Source organism: Giraffa tippelskirchi, chromosome 5, assembly GCF_054371585.1.
Source record: "Giraffa tippelskirchi isolate mGirTip1 chromosome 5, T2T-mGirTip1v1.2.pri, whole genome shotgun sequence".
NCBI lineage: Eukaryota > Metazoa > Chordata > Mammalia > Artiodactyla > Giraffidae > Giraffa > Giraffa tippelskirchi.
In genome coordinates this window covers 10,042,338-10,061,274 of record NC_137279.1, presented here as the reverse complement: position 1 = coordinate 10,061,274, position 18,937 = coordinate 10,042,338, and the positions used below count along the sequence as shown (strand labels likewise).

Here is an 18,937-nt window from a genome sequence, read left to right as displayed (position 1 = left end):
GCAGCGCAAGATGGGGACTTGGCGGCGGGCAAGATCGAACTTCCCGGCATGCTTTGCAGTTGGGCCGCGAGGCCCCGCGTCTAGTGATGGGGAGCCCCTGGTGCTTGACGCCGCCAAAGCGGCTGTAGAGGTGGACGTCTGACCGGGAGCCGGGAACTGGAAGGCCGCGGAGTAGAAAGATGGAAGCGTGGCGCTGTGTGAGGAGGGGCTACGGCCGCTGTGTGGTGGGGAGAGGCCGGTCAGTAGGGCTGGGTGGCGGGCGGGAAGAGGGAGGGGCGGGCGGCCCGGGGGCGGGAGCGGACGGCCTGGGGGAACCGGGGCGGGGCGGCTGGGGTGTCGGGGTTGGAAGAGGAAGAGGGTCCGGGCCGCGGTGCCGCCGGGACAGACCTCTGGAGACCCTGAGGGATAGGTAAACCCGGCGCGCGGCCCGCGGGGCGCGGGCCCGAGGCGCCGAACGCGTCGGCCGAGGGCCGGGCTCGTGCTTTCCCGGGCCGGGCTGGCCTCGGAGCCCCGGCCCACTTCCCGTGACCCAGCCCGAGCCTCCGGGTCCCCGGCCTTCGGCCCCAGCCCCGCAGAGCCCCGGGCGGGGAGCTGCGGGTCAGTTAGCGAGGCCGCCGTCCGCCGTGGGTCCGGGGCGGCCTGACCCCGAGGAAGGCGCGCGCCTGTGCACACGCCCAGGGGCTGCTCGGTTGGTGTGTGGATGCCTCGCAAACTTCCCCCCGCGCCCGCGCCCGCGCCCCGACCCTGGGATCCCAACCTTTTACGATGATGACCAAATTCTCGTTCCACATCGATATTACCAGATAATTTACTTGTGAAATTGACTTATCTTTTAATAAAAAGCATTTCAAGAGGTGCTGCCCACGTTAGCGCCTAAGTAGTAACCATGAGTTGCTGACTTTGATATACTGATTTTTTTTTCTAATACATTTTAAAATAAATGCTTAGATATTATTTAATTGTGTACCATATGAAACTGACTGGTGTATTATCACACGTGGGAAACACAGCACCCTCTTAGTTTTTACATAAGTTACGGGGATCAGGTTTTGGAGACTTGACTGTTCCCTTGGCAGCGTTTCCTGAGTACCAGCTGTGTGCCACGCACTGTGCTAAGCACTTGAGAAGAGACCCAGATTAAAATGAATTAGGGTGCTCTGGCTCCAAAAGAGCTCATCAATTTAAGAGAAAATAAAAAGTCTGTATAAGTAACTACAAATACAGCGAATAAGTTTTGTAGTACAAAAAAAAAAAAGTTTTGTAGTACAAGTATTATATTAGAATACCGTAGCTTATTGGGATAGAAGGTGTATGGCTTTTCTCCAAATCTCTATGGCTTTCAGACTTGTCACAAAACAGGATAGACTTACCCACGTCTGCCTTTACAAGTTTACAATTATGTTGAGTTTAGAGAGCAGTTTGAGAAAGGGTAAACTGCTCAATAAATTTATATAATAAAAATGTAAATGCTGTTGAAACATATATAAAAGTCAAATAACAGTAAATACAATTTAAACAAGATTCCTTTGGTGATGAAAGTGGACATTATTGACACTGACTTGGAAATGTAGCTTTAATGAATTCTGGAGGACAGGAGGAGTCTTTCTCAGGATTGTAGCTATTTGCCAGAATAGTGTTTTAGTGTTTGAGTTGCATTGTTTCATAAGAGAGCCTGAGAGCAATATATCTATTCAAAATAATGATAACACTATTTTGGAGACATTTTTCATGATCGAGCCTATCATATAATTGGTATCAGATAACTGGTGCTGTTGGGTTTGGAGTGTTGGTGAATTTCTAGTAAGTAATTCTTTTTCATTTCCCTCAAGGAGGAGCAAGCTTAAAAGAGAAAAAAGTAGCATGGAAAAATAAATTATATACTGATCAGCAGGAGAGGTAGGTAGTTTCGTGAAGTAGTGATAGGCTTTTGTTTTCTTAGCTATAAAGATGTTTGTAAAATAAAACCTTGGTATAAAAAAGTTGTTCAGAAATGTATTTTTACTCCAAACCCAGGTTAGAGAGATTCGCTTTTATTATAGTCAGCTTATGTGTTCTATATTTAAGTATTATGTGTGCTGTGGGTTTTATTTGTCCATTAGGTTTTATTAGATGCTAGAAAGCTACTCAATACAGTTTGGTGATTGGTTTATCTCTCAGTTGAATTGTGTGGACTTTTAGAAGTTTATCTGGTACTTGGGGAGGCTGGTGGATTTTCTGTTAAGTGTTTAGAATACCATTCATAGTTGTTTAGGGAGCGTTTTGAGGTATTGCTACTAACAGTGAAATCCTTCAGATTGAGAAGTCAGATTTTAAATATTAGACATTACCTTCCCTTGAGGAAACAGATTTAGATTCTGTGTGCTATATAGCTGAACAAAAAGTGGTGCCTCAAGGAGTGTATTTATTTCTTTTAGATACCCCATGTTACCCCACCACCAGAAGAGTCTGGGCAGAGACTGGACTACACCGTGGGAGGATCTGCAAAAGTGTTGCTGGAACAGACATATTTCTAGTTGTATGAGGTGGCCTGGACATTATTCTCGTGCTCCTTACCCATACTTCAGTAGTAGGCATTTCTCATTAAATTGGAGACCACCTTGTTTGTTTGAGTCTGGAGCTCCGTTTCAGTACTGGAACTGGAGACCTGACAGCCTGAGCCAGACTTCTCTGATTCATCTCTCTAGTTACATCATGAGCTCTGAGGGAGATGAGCCTTCATCAAAACGAAGAAAACACCAAGGTAAAGGTGACATTTATCTTGGTGCAGAAATAGACGTAAGCCATAGAGTAATTGAAACTTTTCATATTTAATTCTTAAGAAAACCTCCTGCAGGTTTTAGAGGTGTTTGGTGTTTATTTTTAACCAATACTTTTCTGTTAGGAAAATGGAAATTATTTTTTTAAATTAAGTCTTTTAAAAAAAATCTTCAATTAATTGTGTATTTCTGGCAGTAAAAATAAAAGTCACTCTTCATATAAAGTTGGAAAACAATAGAGAACCAGATGGAAACATTAAGAATAATTTTAAAATTCACTATTTTTGAAACAAAGGTTCTTAGATTTCTTAGAAATTGGTACATGTATTCTTGGGATTCCACAGATCTATTAAAAAACATCATGTTTTCATTTTTAATGTTAGCGTTATCATATAAGACAACAGAATTTCCTTAGATAGAAACAATCATAAGTGAAAAATATTTTCTTACAGAATCAGATTTTAGCTTATTAAATTTATATTTCTCATGATGGGTCTTTAGACATAATCAAGAATCTTTGGGAAGTTTATCTTTTAACCACATCTTACTCAACTTTGAGACAGTTTTTTCTAGCTATCTTGGTTATTTCTATTTTTCTCCTGTTCTTTGTACTCTCAACAATTCACCAGACTCTCTGTGCTGCCAGCCCTGCCCCCCTCCAAAAGTATACAGGAGTAGTCTAAGTAAATTTGGAATTGTCATTCTCACTGAGCTACAGTTGTGGATGAAGATCATTCCTCTGAAGATACTTGGAAATCGGCTGTGTGGGTGTTGATTTGCAGGGAGCTGACATAAGTTTGTCAAAGGAAGGCGTTCAGTGTGAGTCTCACCTGGGAGTCAGAGCTAGATTAGTTAGAGCTCTTCTAAGTAGGACTTCCTCTACACATTTAAGTAGAAATTCTAATTACTCAAAAGAAGTGGAAATCTATTTGTATAGTGGTTAACCACCAATGTGTTTGTAAACAAGTATTTGTTTGAATGATTGAAAGGTATATTTAGAATCATTAAAATTAGGTTCCTAAGAACAACCCATCATCTAAGGCTGTATGAGGACGCGAGATGGCTGCTCAGTCACATAGTCATCGTTCATCGGGTTGACACACTCCTTTTCCGTTTAGCCTTCTGGGAATCTAGTGGGCTCTCGGGTGGAGAGGTGGCGTAGTGACCCCAGGCATGTGCTTAGGAAACGCTCCTGCTCTCATCCTGCTCCACCGCTAACCGTGTGAGTTTGGACAGGTTCCTGAACCTCTCTGCTCCTTGGTTTCCTAGTGTAAAATAATGCCTGCTTTGAAAGCCTGTGGAGGATGAAGTGAGACATATTCAAAGTGCCTAACACATTGTTGGCTTCATAGTAGGTACTCAGAAAATCCTGGTGGTGGTGTTTTCCCTTTAATGGATGGGGAATTACATTTACAGACCGATAAACTTTGATTGCAACCTGACTTTCTATATGTCCGTTCTTCCTAGGTTTTGTGAATAAGGAAAATGCTCTTCGTTAAGCCATATTTGTGACTTCTGATATTTCACTAATACTACTTTTCAATCAAGAGAACAGCATTGCTAACTTGCCTGTCACTTTAAAGTGGTATTTGAAGGATTTGTGTGACCCAATTATGACCTTTTAATTAGGCACCCTAGAAACCCAATCAGGCCTAATTGCTTGCTTTTTTTGACTCATCTGTCTTCTCTGCTGTGACCACCTTGTTCCTCCTGACATGGAAGGTATATAAACTTTTGTAGTGTGAATTTATGTTGTGAAGTCTGTGAAAGCCAAAGACTGTCCACTCTCTCAGTAGTTTTCAAATTGTCTTCCATGGAACCCTAGCATTCGAACAAATTTCTGTATGTTTATTCAAAGCAAATGTGGTCAGAATAAAATGTGTTTACTCCATCATCCCAGTCCCAGTCCCAGCCTACCAGGGGTCGATGGTCAGGACATGAAAAATAATGCCAAAGGGTTATACAGCCTGTAGAAGTCTGAAAGCTACTGTAATGATTGATCATCTTATGGTCTTGGTTATTTAAAAAAATGGAATTGCCAAAAGAATTAAACTCAATTAAACTCTTAATTGCCAGGACTATACAAATCTTATGCTTTTATATGCCTGTACATATACATATTTTATAAGAAAGCATGAATGAATTTAATGCAGCGGTGCCACCAGGGTAGTGCTGTAAGTTTATGATGATAGCTAACATTTTGTTGTATGACTAGAACCCTCTCCAACTCATATACATAAAAAGATTTAATGATTTGTGGCTAAAACCATAGACAGTCCCCAATTTATGAGGGAATTGTGTTCTCGATAATCAGTTCTTAAGAATCAGTTCTGTTTTCCTCATAGAAACTATGTTATGAATCTCACAGTAGCTGTGCAGAGTCAGTATAAGTAGCTTTAGTTCTGGCCTTTAGGGGTTCAGTTCAGTTCAGTCACTCAGTCCTGTCCGACTCTTTGTGACCCCATGAACCGCAGCACACCAGGCCTCCCTGTCCATCACCAACTCCCAGAGTTCACCCAAACCCATGTCCATTGAGTCAGTGATGCCATCCAACCATCTCATCCTCTGTCGTCCCCTTCTCCTCCTGCCCTCAATCTTTCCCAGCATCAGGGTCTTTTCCAATGAGTCAGCTCTTCGCATGAGGTGGCCAAAGTATTGGAGTTTCAGCTTCAGCATCAGTCCTTCCAGTGAACATTCAGGACTGATCTCCTTAAGGATGGACTGGTTGGATCTCCTTGCAGTCCAAGGGACTCTCAAGAGTCTTCTCCAAAAGCATCAATTCTTCAGCGCTCAGCTTTCTTTATAGTCCAACTCTCACATCCATACATGACTACTGGAAAAACCAAAGCCTTGACTAGACGGACCTTTGTTGACAAAGTAATGTCTCTGCTTTTTCATATGCTGTCTAGGTTGGTCATAACTTTCCTTCCAAGGAGTAAGTGTCTTTTAATTTCATGGCTGCAATCACCATCTGCAGTGATTTTGTAGCCCCCAAAAATAAAGGCCTTTAGGAGTAGGATTCTCCATATTCAGTGAAGGATAAGGGATAGTTTCCCTCTCCTGGTCACAAGACAAGCACTGGGCTAAATTATATGATAGTTGAACGCTTTTGTTTGATTTTCTTTACTTTATCATTTTTTACCTTTCTCCTCAGGCTCCTAGTACCTTTATGGTATCATAATTCCAACTCCCCTGTTCCACTCAGACCTCACTATTCATAAAAATTACCTTCCTCTTCTGTCCTCTGGTCAGAATTTCTGTTCCTCAGTGCAGCAGATATCAGCTTTTAGATTTTGAGGGAAGGAGTCTGATTAACGTCACTTAAAATTTTTACTTTGTTGACATTTCTGGAGTGTACTGATACTTTTTTTTCTTTCGCCTTTTTTGAGATACAACTGACATTACTAGCACAGTCTAAGTTTAAGGTGAACAGCATAATGATTTACCTTACATACATCATGGAAGGATTACCACAATAAGTTTTGTGAACCTCCATCATCCCAAAGAGATACAAAAGAAAGGGGAAAGAAATATTTTGTATGTAATGTGAGCTTTTAGAATTTACTCTCTTAACAGCCTTCATATAGAACATACTACAGTGTTAATTAAATTTACCATGTTGTACATCACATCCCTAGTACTTATTTATCTTACAACTGAAAGTTTGTACCTTTTCACTGCCTGCAGCTAGTTCCCCCACCCCACTAGAGTGTGTTGATATTCTGTAAATATATTATAATTGCAGAAGATTTGGAAAAATCTTTCACAGTCCTTCGTATCAGAGATAATTACTCTTAAAAATAGTGATATATTTCTTTGTAGTCTTTTCCCCCCATGTTTAGAATACTCTTCCTCAATTTATTTTTTTATTTAATTTTTAATTGGAGAAATTTAGGGATTCTAAATCAGTGAAATGAAAGCCTTACAGGAAAAGGGAGATATTCTAGGGCTGAGATTTTCTCATATCATCTAATTGTGCTTGAAAGTCCATCTTCAAATCTTTTTGTTTCCCAAGTTCATCCCATTTCTTGTTTTTCCCTTCTTCTAAGCTTATAGATTCTGTAAAAAGTTCCATGTTTGTCTTCATGGCTTTCATGACAGTAAGAGTATCCTCTTTATTGGTGGGGAGAGGAAGATCGAAGGAGTATGTGTGTTGTGTATGAGTATTTATACATATATGTGGTACTGTGTTTATGTATCTATAGATACATAAATGTATGTGTGTGTTTATGTATTTTTTTTAAGTAGCCATGTCTAAATCAAAGACTGCTTATAATTTCAGAATCTCTTGCTATTTCATCTTGTTCTCAATACTTTTTCAGTGTACAAGGTGTCTTTGCAGAACATGAACTGTTACACATTCCTGATTATTGCATGCTAGGTTTGTCAATCAGGAATTATCATTTACTAGCATTGTATAGCTGTGTTACATTTAACTTTTGCTTTGGCGTGCCTTAAAAATATTTCTTTTGTTTATTTCGTTAGCATTCTTCCAGTAATTACCGCTGCCATTTGTTGTCATTATATACCCTTCATTCACATCTAAACCAGATTTCTCATGAATTGTCTCAGAAACATAGTTAAGCATTTGATGATCTTGTCATACTGGTAGGTGATAAAATACAATATGAAATTATCTTGTTGAAAGACCAGCTGTGCCATACAAGTATATTGTCCTGGCTATGAAGTTGCTGAGCACGTCTGAGGCAAATCCATGACATAACTGTGGGAAAGTGAGAAACCATGACTCCTGTATAGCCTTTGTTAACACACACTCAGAGCCTCCAGAATGACTTGCTGAACCCTCTTAAACATGATTTGTGTCTCTTGGATCAGTCAGTGTATCATTTTATGGTCTTTGTAAACATTTTGACGACCACTTCTAGTCATGAGGTGCTACAGTGCTATTTCCTAGGGGAAAACATTCTGTTCATTGCCTATAAAAATTTTTGAAAGGCAAAAAATATTTATGTGCAGGAAAATATATGGTCTATTTTTTTTTTTATCAATTCTTTGTATTTTGTCTAATATATTTTAACAGGCACAATACAACGGCATTGGGAATATATATGTAACCATAATAAAGAAAAAACGAAGATCCTAGGAGACGAAAATGTTGACCCCGTATGTGAAGACAGTGAGAACAAGTTTGACTTTTCAGTGATGTCCTATAATATACTTTCACAAGATTTACTGGAAGACAATTCACACCTTTATAAGCACTGCCGGCGGCCAGTGTTACACTGGAGTTTTAGGTTTCCCAATATTCTGAAAGAAATTAAACACTTTGATGCAGATGTAAGTGTAAAATATCATCGGAATTCTTCACCTAAGGAAACGTTGGATTCATTTCTGAACTAAATGGTGTTTTATCCCTTTTGTTTGTGAAGTAAGAAGGGAAGACCTATGTAGTTACAGGTGAATTCCCTAGCAGTCCAGTGGTTAGGACTCTGCTTAACACTGCCCAAGGCTCGAGTTCCATTCCTGGTTGGGTGACTAAGATCCCACAAGCCACAGTGTGGCCAAAAAAAACTTTTTTTGTAGATAAGATGATGGAACAGCTTTAGATAGGGTATTATAACTTTGGAGGAATAGCTTGCTAATGGTTGTTGATATAAATGATTATATAACTTTTCAGAAAAGATCCAAAAAGTTTTAAGTATCAGTCAGTTTTGAGACAGGGACTGGCACCATATTAAGTATTCAATAAATACTTCCTTTGATTGAAAATTTTAATAATTCATGCAAAAATTAATTTAGATGATAGCATTCAAAAAACTACCTCTTAAGACTAGAAGGATTTATGAATGAACTTGTAAATTCAGGAAAAATATTCCAGCATATAAATTATAAATATTTCCTTTGGGAAATACCAGTTTTGGATAATAAGAGGGATTCATGTGAGTAAAGGTCATGGTTTTGGGGACTGATCAAATTTGGAGACATTAATTTGATAGATTTATACAGGAAAAAATTATTTCAGCTTTCATCAGGTTTTTAGAATTTTAGAAACGTATTTTTAAAACAAAAGCACCAGAAAATTCATATTTGTATTTTTTTGTTTTAATTCAAGCCATTTTTTCTTCTAAGGTACTTTGTTTGCAAGAAGTTCAAGAAGATCATTATGGAACCGAGATCAGGCCAAGTTTGGAATCATTGGGTACAGATGTAACTTTTATTTTAGCCAGATTTACTTAATGGGTTGTTAAAGCATAGCTTGCTAACAAAGGTGTGTGATATATTTGGACTAAAAATCTTAATTTTGAAAAACAGCTTGATACCCATTTCAAGAGGTCAAGAAAAGATTGAAGTGTTTCAAATTGGAACTTTTGTGTTGATACATATTTTAATTCAAATGGAAAAGTATGCAAGAATCTCTTCATAGCTGCCTTTCTAGGAGTCTCTTTGCCTACTACCAGACTCCTAAGATTCTGAGTTCCATGAGATCAGGGACCATTGTATCTAGTTCATCATTTTATAACACCCGTGTCCACAGTGCCTGATTGAATGAATACCTTTAGAAACAGGCCATCTCTTTGAGAAATGCTGCCTACGTTACATTCATTCATTCAGCACGTACTTTTTTGAGTGTTTGCTGTACACCATGCATGCACTGTTGAAGGCAGTGGGGATACAGCAGTGAGCAAAACAGTTAACAGGTCTCTATCCTTGCGGAGCAGACGTTCTAGTGGAGAAAGGCCAAGAATAAACTGAACAAACAAGTAAATAGTACCTCAGGTAATGAGAGTTTTCTGGAGAAAAGCACAGGAAAGGGGAGATGGGTCAGCTTTCAGTTTTAAACAAAATGATCAGAGAAAGCAACTTTCGAGTAAAGACTTAAAGGAGGTGAAGAAACAAGTGGTGGCTGGAGTATTCCGGGTAGTGGAGATGGCTAAGAGAAGGTTGGAGTGCCTTGAGGCAATAGAATCTGCTGTGTGTGGAGTGGAACAAGCAGGAAAGAGTTAGAGGCAAAAAGGTGAGAGATCTGGGGTCAGGAGAGAGGGGACAGATTACTATAAGGTCACTGTCTTTGCCTTGACTCTGACTTTTGTTAGGATAGAAATGAGAGTGTGATAACATACACGTATGTAACACGGCAGTCTGGTGGTAAAAAAAAATCTATTTGACCCAGTCGTAGACTTTTTTGATTCCAACACTTTTTAACATCTACATTACTAATATTTTTAAAAATACACTTTGGTAAACATTGTCCAGGCTTCCCTGGTGCTCAGAGGGTAAAGCGTCTGCTGCAATGCGGGAGACCCAGGTTTGATCCCTGAGTTGGGAAGATCTCCTGGAGACAGAAATGGCAACCCACTCCAGTACTCTTGCCTGGAAAATCCCATGGACAGAGGAGCCTGGTAGGCTACAGTCCATGGGGTTGCAAAGAGTCGGACACGGCTAGAGACTTCACTCACAAACATTGTCCAAAAATTAGAATTTTGTTTTGCCATACATATTATTTTTTGCAAGTGTAGCAAAACACAGTTCTAATACTTTCATATATGTATAAAAAAACAGTCATCTTTGTTAAAATTTTTTTTCTTTCTTACAGGTTATCACTGTGAATACAAGATGCGGACAGGAAGGAAACCTGATGGCTGTGCCATTTGCTTCAAACATTCCAAATTTTCACTCTTATCAGTGAACCCAGTGGAATTCTACCGCCGTGATGTTCCTCTATTGGACAGAGACAATGTCGGATTAGTGTTGCTCTTGCAGCCCAAGATTGCAAGCACTGCCTCCCCTGCCATCTGTGTAGCTAACACACATCTGTTGTATAACCCAAGGCGAGGTGACATTAAACTGACCCAATTGGCAATGCTTCTGGCAGAGATTTCCAGTGTTGCCCATCAGAAAGACGGCAGCTTCTGCCCCATTGTTATGTGTGGGGACTTTAATTCTGTTCCTGGTTCTCCACTCTATAGTTTTATTAAGGAAGGAAAATTGAATTATGAAGGACTTGCCATAGGGAAGGTAAGTGTACCCCTCCTTATTAGGAGGTGGGTGTAGTCTCTGTCTTCATTGTAAAGTGAGGACAGAGCTTTGCCTTGTAAAGTCATCCTAGAGCTGTTTGAAAACCTCAGATGAGTCAGTACCCTCACTGTACCAAGCTGCAGTGATGATCCAGAGCTGCTGCTGCTGCTGCTGCTGCTGCTGCTGCTAAGTCGCTTCAGTCGTGTCCGACTCTGTGCGACCCCCTAGACGGCAGCCCACCAGGCTCCCCCGTCCCTGGGATTCTCCAGGCAAGAATACTGGAGTGGGTTGCCATTTCCTTCTCCAGTAGATCCATAGCTACTCATAAGTAATTATAGTCACTGGATTTAATTCATTTTTCCATCTATTTGTGACAACATTCTGCTTGGAGGAGGTAGGAGCCAACAAAAAATTCAGAATGGGGGTGAAGAAGGAAAATAAAAGCATTGACAGACATGAGTACTTCATAAATAAGGAACTGCTCACAGGTGCAGAATAGCGTTTTGAATGCCAGATGTGGGCAAAAGAGTTGGAAAAACAGTGATTTAATATTTGCTTATTACATAAATTTTCCTTTACATAAGGATAAATATTTCAGTTCTTCAGCGGAGTATAATTTATCCCATGTTTTTATTTTTATTGTTCTTTTCTGCTTAGTTCAGATAATTTCCTCTTCAGTACATTTAACCAAAGTAAGCCCTCACCACTGAGTTTTGGATGACAGTTAAAAATTTTATGAGAGTTCATCTTTCTTAGTATTTTATATAACAGGAACTATAATGCAGGTAGTAGAAAAAGGAGGAGCAGTATTAGTCCAAAGCTATAGATCCTTTAGATTTCTAAATTCGAGAAAAACATGCATAGGAAAAGATTACCATTTTTATGTAATTAATGTTTTCTGAACTGTATTGAGCAAAATTTTACAAGCACAAGTGATATAATGAATAAAGGATAATATTTACCATTTTTGGATTTCCTTTTATTCAAGAAATAAACTTTTCAGTGCATAATTTAAAATCTATTCACCTAAGATACCTGTTGAAATTTTGTTTAGGTATCTGGCCAGGAACAGTCTTCACGGGGACAAAGAATTTTATCTATTCCAATTTGGCCCCCAAACCTAGGTATCTCACAGAACTGTGTGTATGAGGTACAGCAGGTACCAAAAGTAGAAAAGCCAGGTAAGTGTTTGCAATCCATTTCGGCAGTCTTCTTGATAATAGTGTTCCCTTTGAAGGCATAAAACTAAATTTTTAAAGGGATAACATCTCAGAGATGAATATTCATATATAAAAGCATAGAGTTATTCACTTTTTTTTTTTTAAGAACTCTGATTACCTTTTTGAAAATCCACTTCCAAAATTACTTTTGCATGAATTACTTGCATGTTGCTTTGGACATGTTTGTGTTTTATTTTTGCTAATTCTGGAGACCGTCGTAATAGAGATTCTGAGATGAACCACTTAAGGAGGCATGTATCTAAACTAGATATGCCTTAAATATTGTTCCTAGAGTAAAAGTACTCTAAGGCAAAGTAGAACAAAACAATACACTGATAGTATTAATAAGCTTCTCTTTGTTCTTACAGACGGTGATCTGACACAAACAGAGCTGGACAAAACAGAGGTCCTAGTAACAGCTGAAAAGTGAGTTCTGGAAAGCAACAGTAGACATTTGCTGACTCTAGTTGAGTAAAGAAATAATTTCTCAAAAATCACTTGGTTAAAAAATAAAGTTGATGATACTTTGTGCTGGTGAAGAACACTGGCTCTTAAGTCAAATAGACCTGAGTTCTAATCCTGACTTGACTTTACAGCTCTTTAGCTGTGTGATTTTAAGCAAGAAATTTAACATTTTTAAAAGGTTCAGTTTCTTTATAATTTGGGTTGTTGTGAGGATTAGATGAGGCAAAGTATGTAAAACACAGTGTTTGACATACAGTAAGTGCTTAAGCATTGTTGTTTATAGAAACAATTTGTCCATGGACCTGAACCCACTAAAATTTATTGCTATTACATAAAACAAAGGTGAAGATCACAGAAAAATATCTTTGAGATTTCAAGAGGATCCTTAGCCTCCTTTAACTGCTTATTGGATCTCAAAAATAAATCTATAGGAGAATTGATCCAAAAAAATGAATATGGCTGTAGAAAAAATAATTACCTAAACTTGTCTCTTAAACTACAGGGAAAGGTCATCATAGGTAGCCATGTAAAGATGCCTAGGTTTGTTTTTATTAACGAGTCATGGATGCTTAGGGCTGTGGTTGAAAAACATATATATTTAATACAACAGGATGGAGACTTACATTTGTGTCTTAGGAGATTCTCAAAATGGCTTAATTGTTTATTTCATAGTGTGATTCTCCTATAGCTTTGACTTTTGTTTTAACGTTTAAATTTCAGAATCACCTCTCATTCTTTTTATCTGCCTTCTTAGTCTTATTATATTTTGCATATCTTGTTTTGGGAAAATATCTCACATATAAGAACTAGTAAGAAAGGAGCAATTTTTTTTAATTAAAATTATTAAAAAATTTTAAACCTTTCACAGTAGAAACTTCCCTGAGTGAGATTATTAAAAAGGCTACTCTTACTAGCAAATACTTAGTTTTGAGTTAAAATCTTTTTATAACACAATAGGGTGTAAGAAAAAGTACTTATATCTTTAAAATACAGTGTCTTTATATGCATACTTGTATCTGTAAACTAAAACGTTAGTATTAGTAGTAAGAACAGTTTGCAGTAGACATATTTTACATTTAATAATATTGTAAATACAAGTCCTTAGATATAAAAAGTTTCTAAAACTTGGCAGTAGAGCGATTTGAAGCAATGACCTGTGCTTACTGACCTATGAGCTCTTTAAACGCAGGGCAACATCTTTATCTGTGTATCCTTAGCACTTAAGAAGAGATAGTGCCTGGAACTTAGAAGATGTTTGATAAATGTGTGTTGGATGAACAAAAAAATTTCTTTTAAATTTTATTTTGTGATATAAAATATCCTTAACATTCTTGATGTATTAATGGGAGATGATTTTTAAACCTTTTGCCTGTAACATCATGTGTATTTAAAAAATGGGGTAATTGTAAGCCATTATATAGAAGCTGTTTTAAGATGCAGTACAAAATTATCTCACACACCATAGCAAGGATAACCACCATAGCATGGAAAAATATGGCCCCTCTGACATCAAAAGTCTGTCAGTTCTAAATAGTATTCCTAAAGGCCACTTTAATTTTCTTTCTTAGAAGCAGCAAACTTACAAATTATTTTAGAATATGTGTTCATATTCATATGTGTTTACTTACTAGTGAAGGCTCTCAAATGTGTTATAATTAATTTTAAAAATCACATTAGTATGTTAATTATTGAGCTGCCCCACCCCACCCCACGTATTATAGCCCTGTTAATGGATTTTGGATATCACTGCATGAATAAAGAAATGTGAAATTATGATATGGTTTGTTTAAATAAATATTGTCCTAATGTCTGGTTTTGTCTGGAAATTTAAGTGAAAAAGTGCTTTAAGTAGGAGGAATTATAAAAATCATGAAAAACTTGATGGATGTTTTTTTTTCCTCCAATTTAGGTTATCTTCAAATTTACAGCACCATTTCAGCTTGTCATCTGTTTATTCACATTATTTTCCTGACACTGGAATCCCAGAAGTGACCACCTGTCATTCCCGAAGTGCCATAACTGTGGATTATATTTTCTATTCTGCTGAAAAGGAAGGTGTTGCTGAGCAGCCAGGTGAAAAATGCATGTAATCTTAAATTCTGCTTGAGAGCATGGTAACTAAAAATTTCAGGGCTGAAGCGGAGAAAGCCAAACATCTGGATGAAGTTCTCAATTTAGAAATTAAAAATATTTTAAAATTGGTAATATATTTGGCAGATCGGTAATGTATCTGAGTAAATCAGTTTATCACCTGCAAAAGATGGAGGCAATGAAATAGCTCGAAGCAAGTTATTCCCTGTGAATTACATCCTCAGCTCTAGCCTCTAATCCCAGTCAGCTTCTGAGTTACTTTATAGATCGTTTATATTGCCTTTTGGTTTTTACTCGCCACCAGTTGATTGTTTTTCTTGCAACAGCAGCATCATACAGTTTTGTACTTAAATTTTACTAAGGTATGCTGCCTTCATTGTAGGGCCTTGCTTGTACTGCCAACAGCTGACAGTTTTGTCATGTTGACCCTGGAATATTGGTTCTTTCTGGAAAGAGAAGTCTGAAAAGTATGTTTTTAAAAAGCAAAGGTGATGAAACACTTTTCCTTGTATGATTCATTGAAAACAAAGTATTAATATTGGTCAAAGGATTTAATGTGGAGAAGAAAATGAGGTTTAAAGTAGTGAAAATGATAGTTGCTCAGTCGTGTCTGACTCTTTAACAACCCCATGGACTGTAGTCCATCAGGCTCTTCTGTTCATGGGATTCTCCAGGCAATACTGGAGTGGGTTGTTGTTCCCTTTTCCAGGGGATCCTCCCAACCCAGGGATTGAACCCAGGTCTCCTGCATTGCAGGCATATTCTTTACACCAGGGAACCAGGAGTCAAAAAAGTATTTAGAAAACTGAAAATCCTAAATGTGGGCAGCTATTTTGTCATTTCTGATTTTCCTCTTTTTTTCAATGCTACTTTTCTTTCCCAATTTTCCCTTCTGTTTTTTTCTTACTCTCCAAAAATAACCTTACTAGTAACACTCAGGAGATGGCCAACTCCTCTTCCCTAGATCAACTCTTCAAAATAACCTTGCTGCTTTGAGTTTGTTCTTTAGTTCTGGTAGTTGTCATACTATATATATCCACTAGAAGGCGGGAGTGTGCCATGGACCAGCATCTCCAATGTTAACATTAAGAGCCTGTCTTCTTTTACTCCACTTCTGTGACTATTGGTGACTTCCCTGGTGGCTCAGAGGTTAAAGCGTCTGCCTCCAATGCGGGAGACCTGGGTTCGATCCCTGGGTAGGGAAGATCCCCTGGAGAAGGAAATGGCAAACCACTCCAGTATTCTTGCCTGAAGAATCCCACGGACGCAGGAGCCTGGGTCACAAAGAGTCCGACACGACTGAGCGACTTCCCTTTCCCTTTCTGTGACTATTGACTCTCTGGGACCAAATTATACTAATTTATTCTGCAGTCACTTAATAAATGTCCTACTTAGATGTGGCTTAGTCTTTCGGTTGTATACAATTACAGAAAAGTTGATGGGTGAATTTCTTAGTTGTCAATCTCAAATTACTCTTAACATTCTTATGTGTTACATTGATATTTTCTTCTAAAGATTGTTTGTAGAACTTGAAATTGAAAAAAAAAATCTGAAATAGGAAAACAACATCTGAGACTGCTGTTTGAGAGTTATAATTAGGTTATAACTCAATAAAATACTAACCATATTTTAAACTGGTTCATATTAGACTTCCAGGGCAGTGTCAAGTTACATATCTTTTTTTTTTGTTTTTAAAGACTTCTGTGGCCAATTTACAACCTGTTGTTTCACTAAATATGTATGTGCTTTTTTAATGTAGGAGCTGAAGTTGCTTTGGTTGGTGGCTTGAAACTCCTAGCCAGACTGTCACTTCTTACAGAACAAGACTTATGGACTGTTAATGGACTTCCAAATGAAAATAACTCTTCGGATCATCTGCCTTTATTGGCTAAATTCAGACTTGAACTCTGACTCTTGATTACATATATACTTTGCTTTCCTGTTTGTTTGTTTTTTTTTCCCCCACAAAGAATGTAAAGTTGTTCTTAAAGAGTTTTGCATGTTTATTTATTTTTACGCTATGAAATTTCTGAAGAGGTTTATGTTAAATGTTTGAAACAGGTAACAGAAGAAACAAGTTTACACTTTTCTTTTTTAATAATGAAAAAATATTTTCCTGACAAGTGATATCTAAATGCTGTTTATTGCAAAAAAAGTTGTAAATATTTATTCTAAATCCCAGTAAAATTGACAGTGATTTTTAAATACGGCGCAACTTCTTTAGTCCTCTTAGGAAAGAATTTCATGTTTTTAACAAGCTTTACAGTGGATCCAAAATATCTTTGAGTTCTTGCAAACCACAACTCATTCCCTTCCAGAAGGCCTGATTTCATCACAAGGATCATGTCTGTTGAGTCCTAACTCATTCATCTCAGAAATCATTGGGTTGTTCACAAGTATCTAACCATTTTAGTTTGTCTTTGATGGGGCTTGATAGTGCTTTTTAGAACTGTACCAGTTGCTTAATCCATTCAGTTACCATCCTGAGCCATGTAATGTGCCTGCATTTTATTGGGAAAATGTAGGTCACCATAACTAGTAGGATGAGGTGTTCTGGACAAGCCCACTCTCCATCCTGTAGTGGACTGTACAGGATGCCTAAGAGAGTCAGAGACTGGGGTCATGCCTTGGGTTTCCCTAGTAATTTCCTTTTTTTTTTTTAATTTAGTTTCAAGAAAAGATTCTGGATTGAAGGAAAGATTTTACTTTACTAAACCAATCCTGTAGAAATTTATTAGGAAACTTGTATTTGGAACAAAGTGGCAGCTATAAGATTCTGTTTATTTGCCTCAGAAATAAGAGGAAGCCAGCAGAACTCTAGAGGGGAGATATTAACTTGGAGACCTAAGACTCTGTAACTGTTTTGTTGTGGTTTAACTGTTGTGGTTTCTATAATGTTTTGGGTTTTTGTCTTTTTTTTTTTATCATGATACAGCAGTGTGAGATGGTGCTGGTCTTTTTTATAAAGCGGTTAAGAGTGGGTCTGAAAAATCCTGCAGTTGGCTCTTAATCAGTGTTTGAATCAAACATTTTAAGACCTAAGTGAAAATTTACTCTTTTCTAGAATTGGGATCAAAGAAGTATGTACATTTTTACTAAGTAATTTTATATTGAATTATACTGAATTATAAACGTTTTTTACAATGGGTTTTCTTAATAGAATGCTTCATTTTAAATTAGCAGCAGTAGTTACTTTATAGGCTCAGACTTTTTCTACTGAAGTATTTACTACAATTATTAAAAAATAAATAAACCAGATAAACACCCCCAAAAAGCATGTGGGTTATAAGGATTTGCCTAGTAAAAGTTATAGTTACAGAAATACTTCTGTTGATTGTGTGACTTTTTTTTTTTTAACTTAACAGTATTAACCATATAGTTCTAGGATTTTCCACATTTTGTAGTAACAGTTTTCAAAGTATTACATGTTCTGATTAGCAGATATTGTCATCAGCAAATGATAACAGCAGATAGAATATTTATTCCTTTTAGTATTAGGGAAAGAAAAATGAAGATTCATGGATAACTGTGTTGTGCTGTATGAATTTGTTAACAACTAACTTTATATATAGGTATTCTTGATAAACGAACATCCCTGAAAACCTCTGAAAACTTAATTTTTTGTATCCTGATTAATAGATTATGATTTTAGGCCCTTTTCACGTGCTTCACTTTGAGTTAACCCCATAAAACTGCTTTCTACTTTAGCTCATAGAATAAAGTATTATTATGTGTACTGGAGGCCAAGGAGTCGTTTGTAACTCTCTCACAGGCTTTTAAAGCTCCACTAAAATTAACTGTCCACTTGTCTTTACTTTGTTTGATCAGAAGAGTTAATAACTGTTGGAGCCTTGTATTTACCTGCCAAAAGCAATGAAATTTGGTTAGCTGCTGAAACCAAATCTCCCCGTCTCACCTGCTGTGCTATCCAGGTTTTAAATGGAAAGGGATATATTACTGTAATGAAATTTTGGTTTTACTATAGCTTTTGATATCAGTAGGTGTGTTTGAAATTGTCTTTTTTGGAATTTAGCAGCTGTCTGTTCTTAACCCTTTGCTTTCCTAAAAACACTAAATTAGAGATCCCGAGTTCAAAGGGTTGGAAAAACATTCACTTTGTCAAGTCATTTGCACTGTGTCCATGTAAGTTACCTAATAAATGATTGTACTGGTACATTTGTGCCTGAAGGTTTTGTGGTAGATGAGGTAAGCTGTGTAACTCACTTGTTGCTTTGGGTGATGCCAAAATATAAGGAAGCCAATAAGTGAATTAAGATACACCAAAATAGAGCGATAAATTTAATACAGAATCTGAAAACTGTGGAAGAAGACAAGGGTGAGAGTGATAAATTAGTTTAGTAGAATGAGTATGTAGTAAGAGAAATAAGAAAAAAATCACACCATTTATATTTTTAGAAGGAAAACAGT

At 37.5% G+C, this 18,937-nt stretch overlaps 1 protein-coding gene and 1 non-coding gene across 21 annotated transcripts; both read left to right on the top strand.

The window, feature by feature from the left end:
- Positions 1-18,683, top strand: ANGEL2 (angel homolog 2). Of its 20 annotated transcripts, none has more exons than XM_081489809.1 (11): positions 1-197; positions 1,830-1,896; positions 2,415-2,740; positions 4,224-4,478; positions 7,798-8,054; positions 8,847-8,916; positions 10,312-10,733; positions 11,788-11,914; positions 12,322-12,379; positions 14,328-14,491; positions 16,269-18,683. In XM_081489809.1, exons 4-11 carry the CDS (start codon positions 4,472-4,474, stop codon positions 16,418-16,420), a joined length of 1,257 nt encoding a protein of 418 aa, XP_081345935.1. In that variant the 5' UTR covers positions 1-197; positions 1,830-1,896; positions 2,415-2,740; positions 4,224-4,471; the 3' UTR covers positions 16,421-18,683. The 20 variants fall into 20 exon arrangements, with proteins under 20 accessions (XP_081345935.1, XP_081345934.1, XP_081345940.1 ...); XM_081489808.1 differs by having other exon boundaries at positions 1-238; XM_081489807.1 differs by lacking the exon at positions 1-197 and adding an exon at positions 317-409.
- Positions 15,642-15,713, top strand: TRNAW-CCA (transfer RNA tryptophan (anticodon CCA)). Its single transcript has one exon. It is a non-coding gene; the product is annotated as a tRNA-Trp (tRNA).
- Positions 18,684-18,937: the final 254 nt, after the last annotated feature.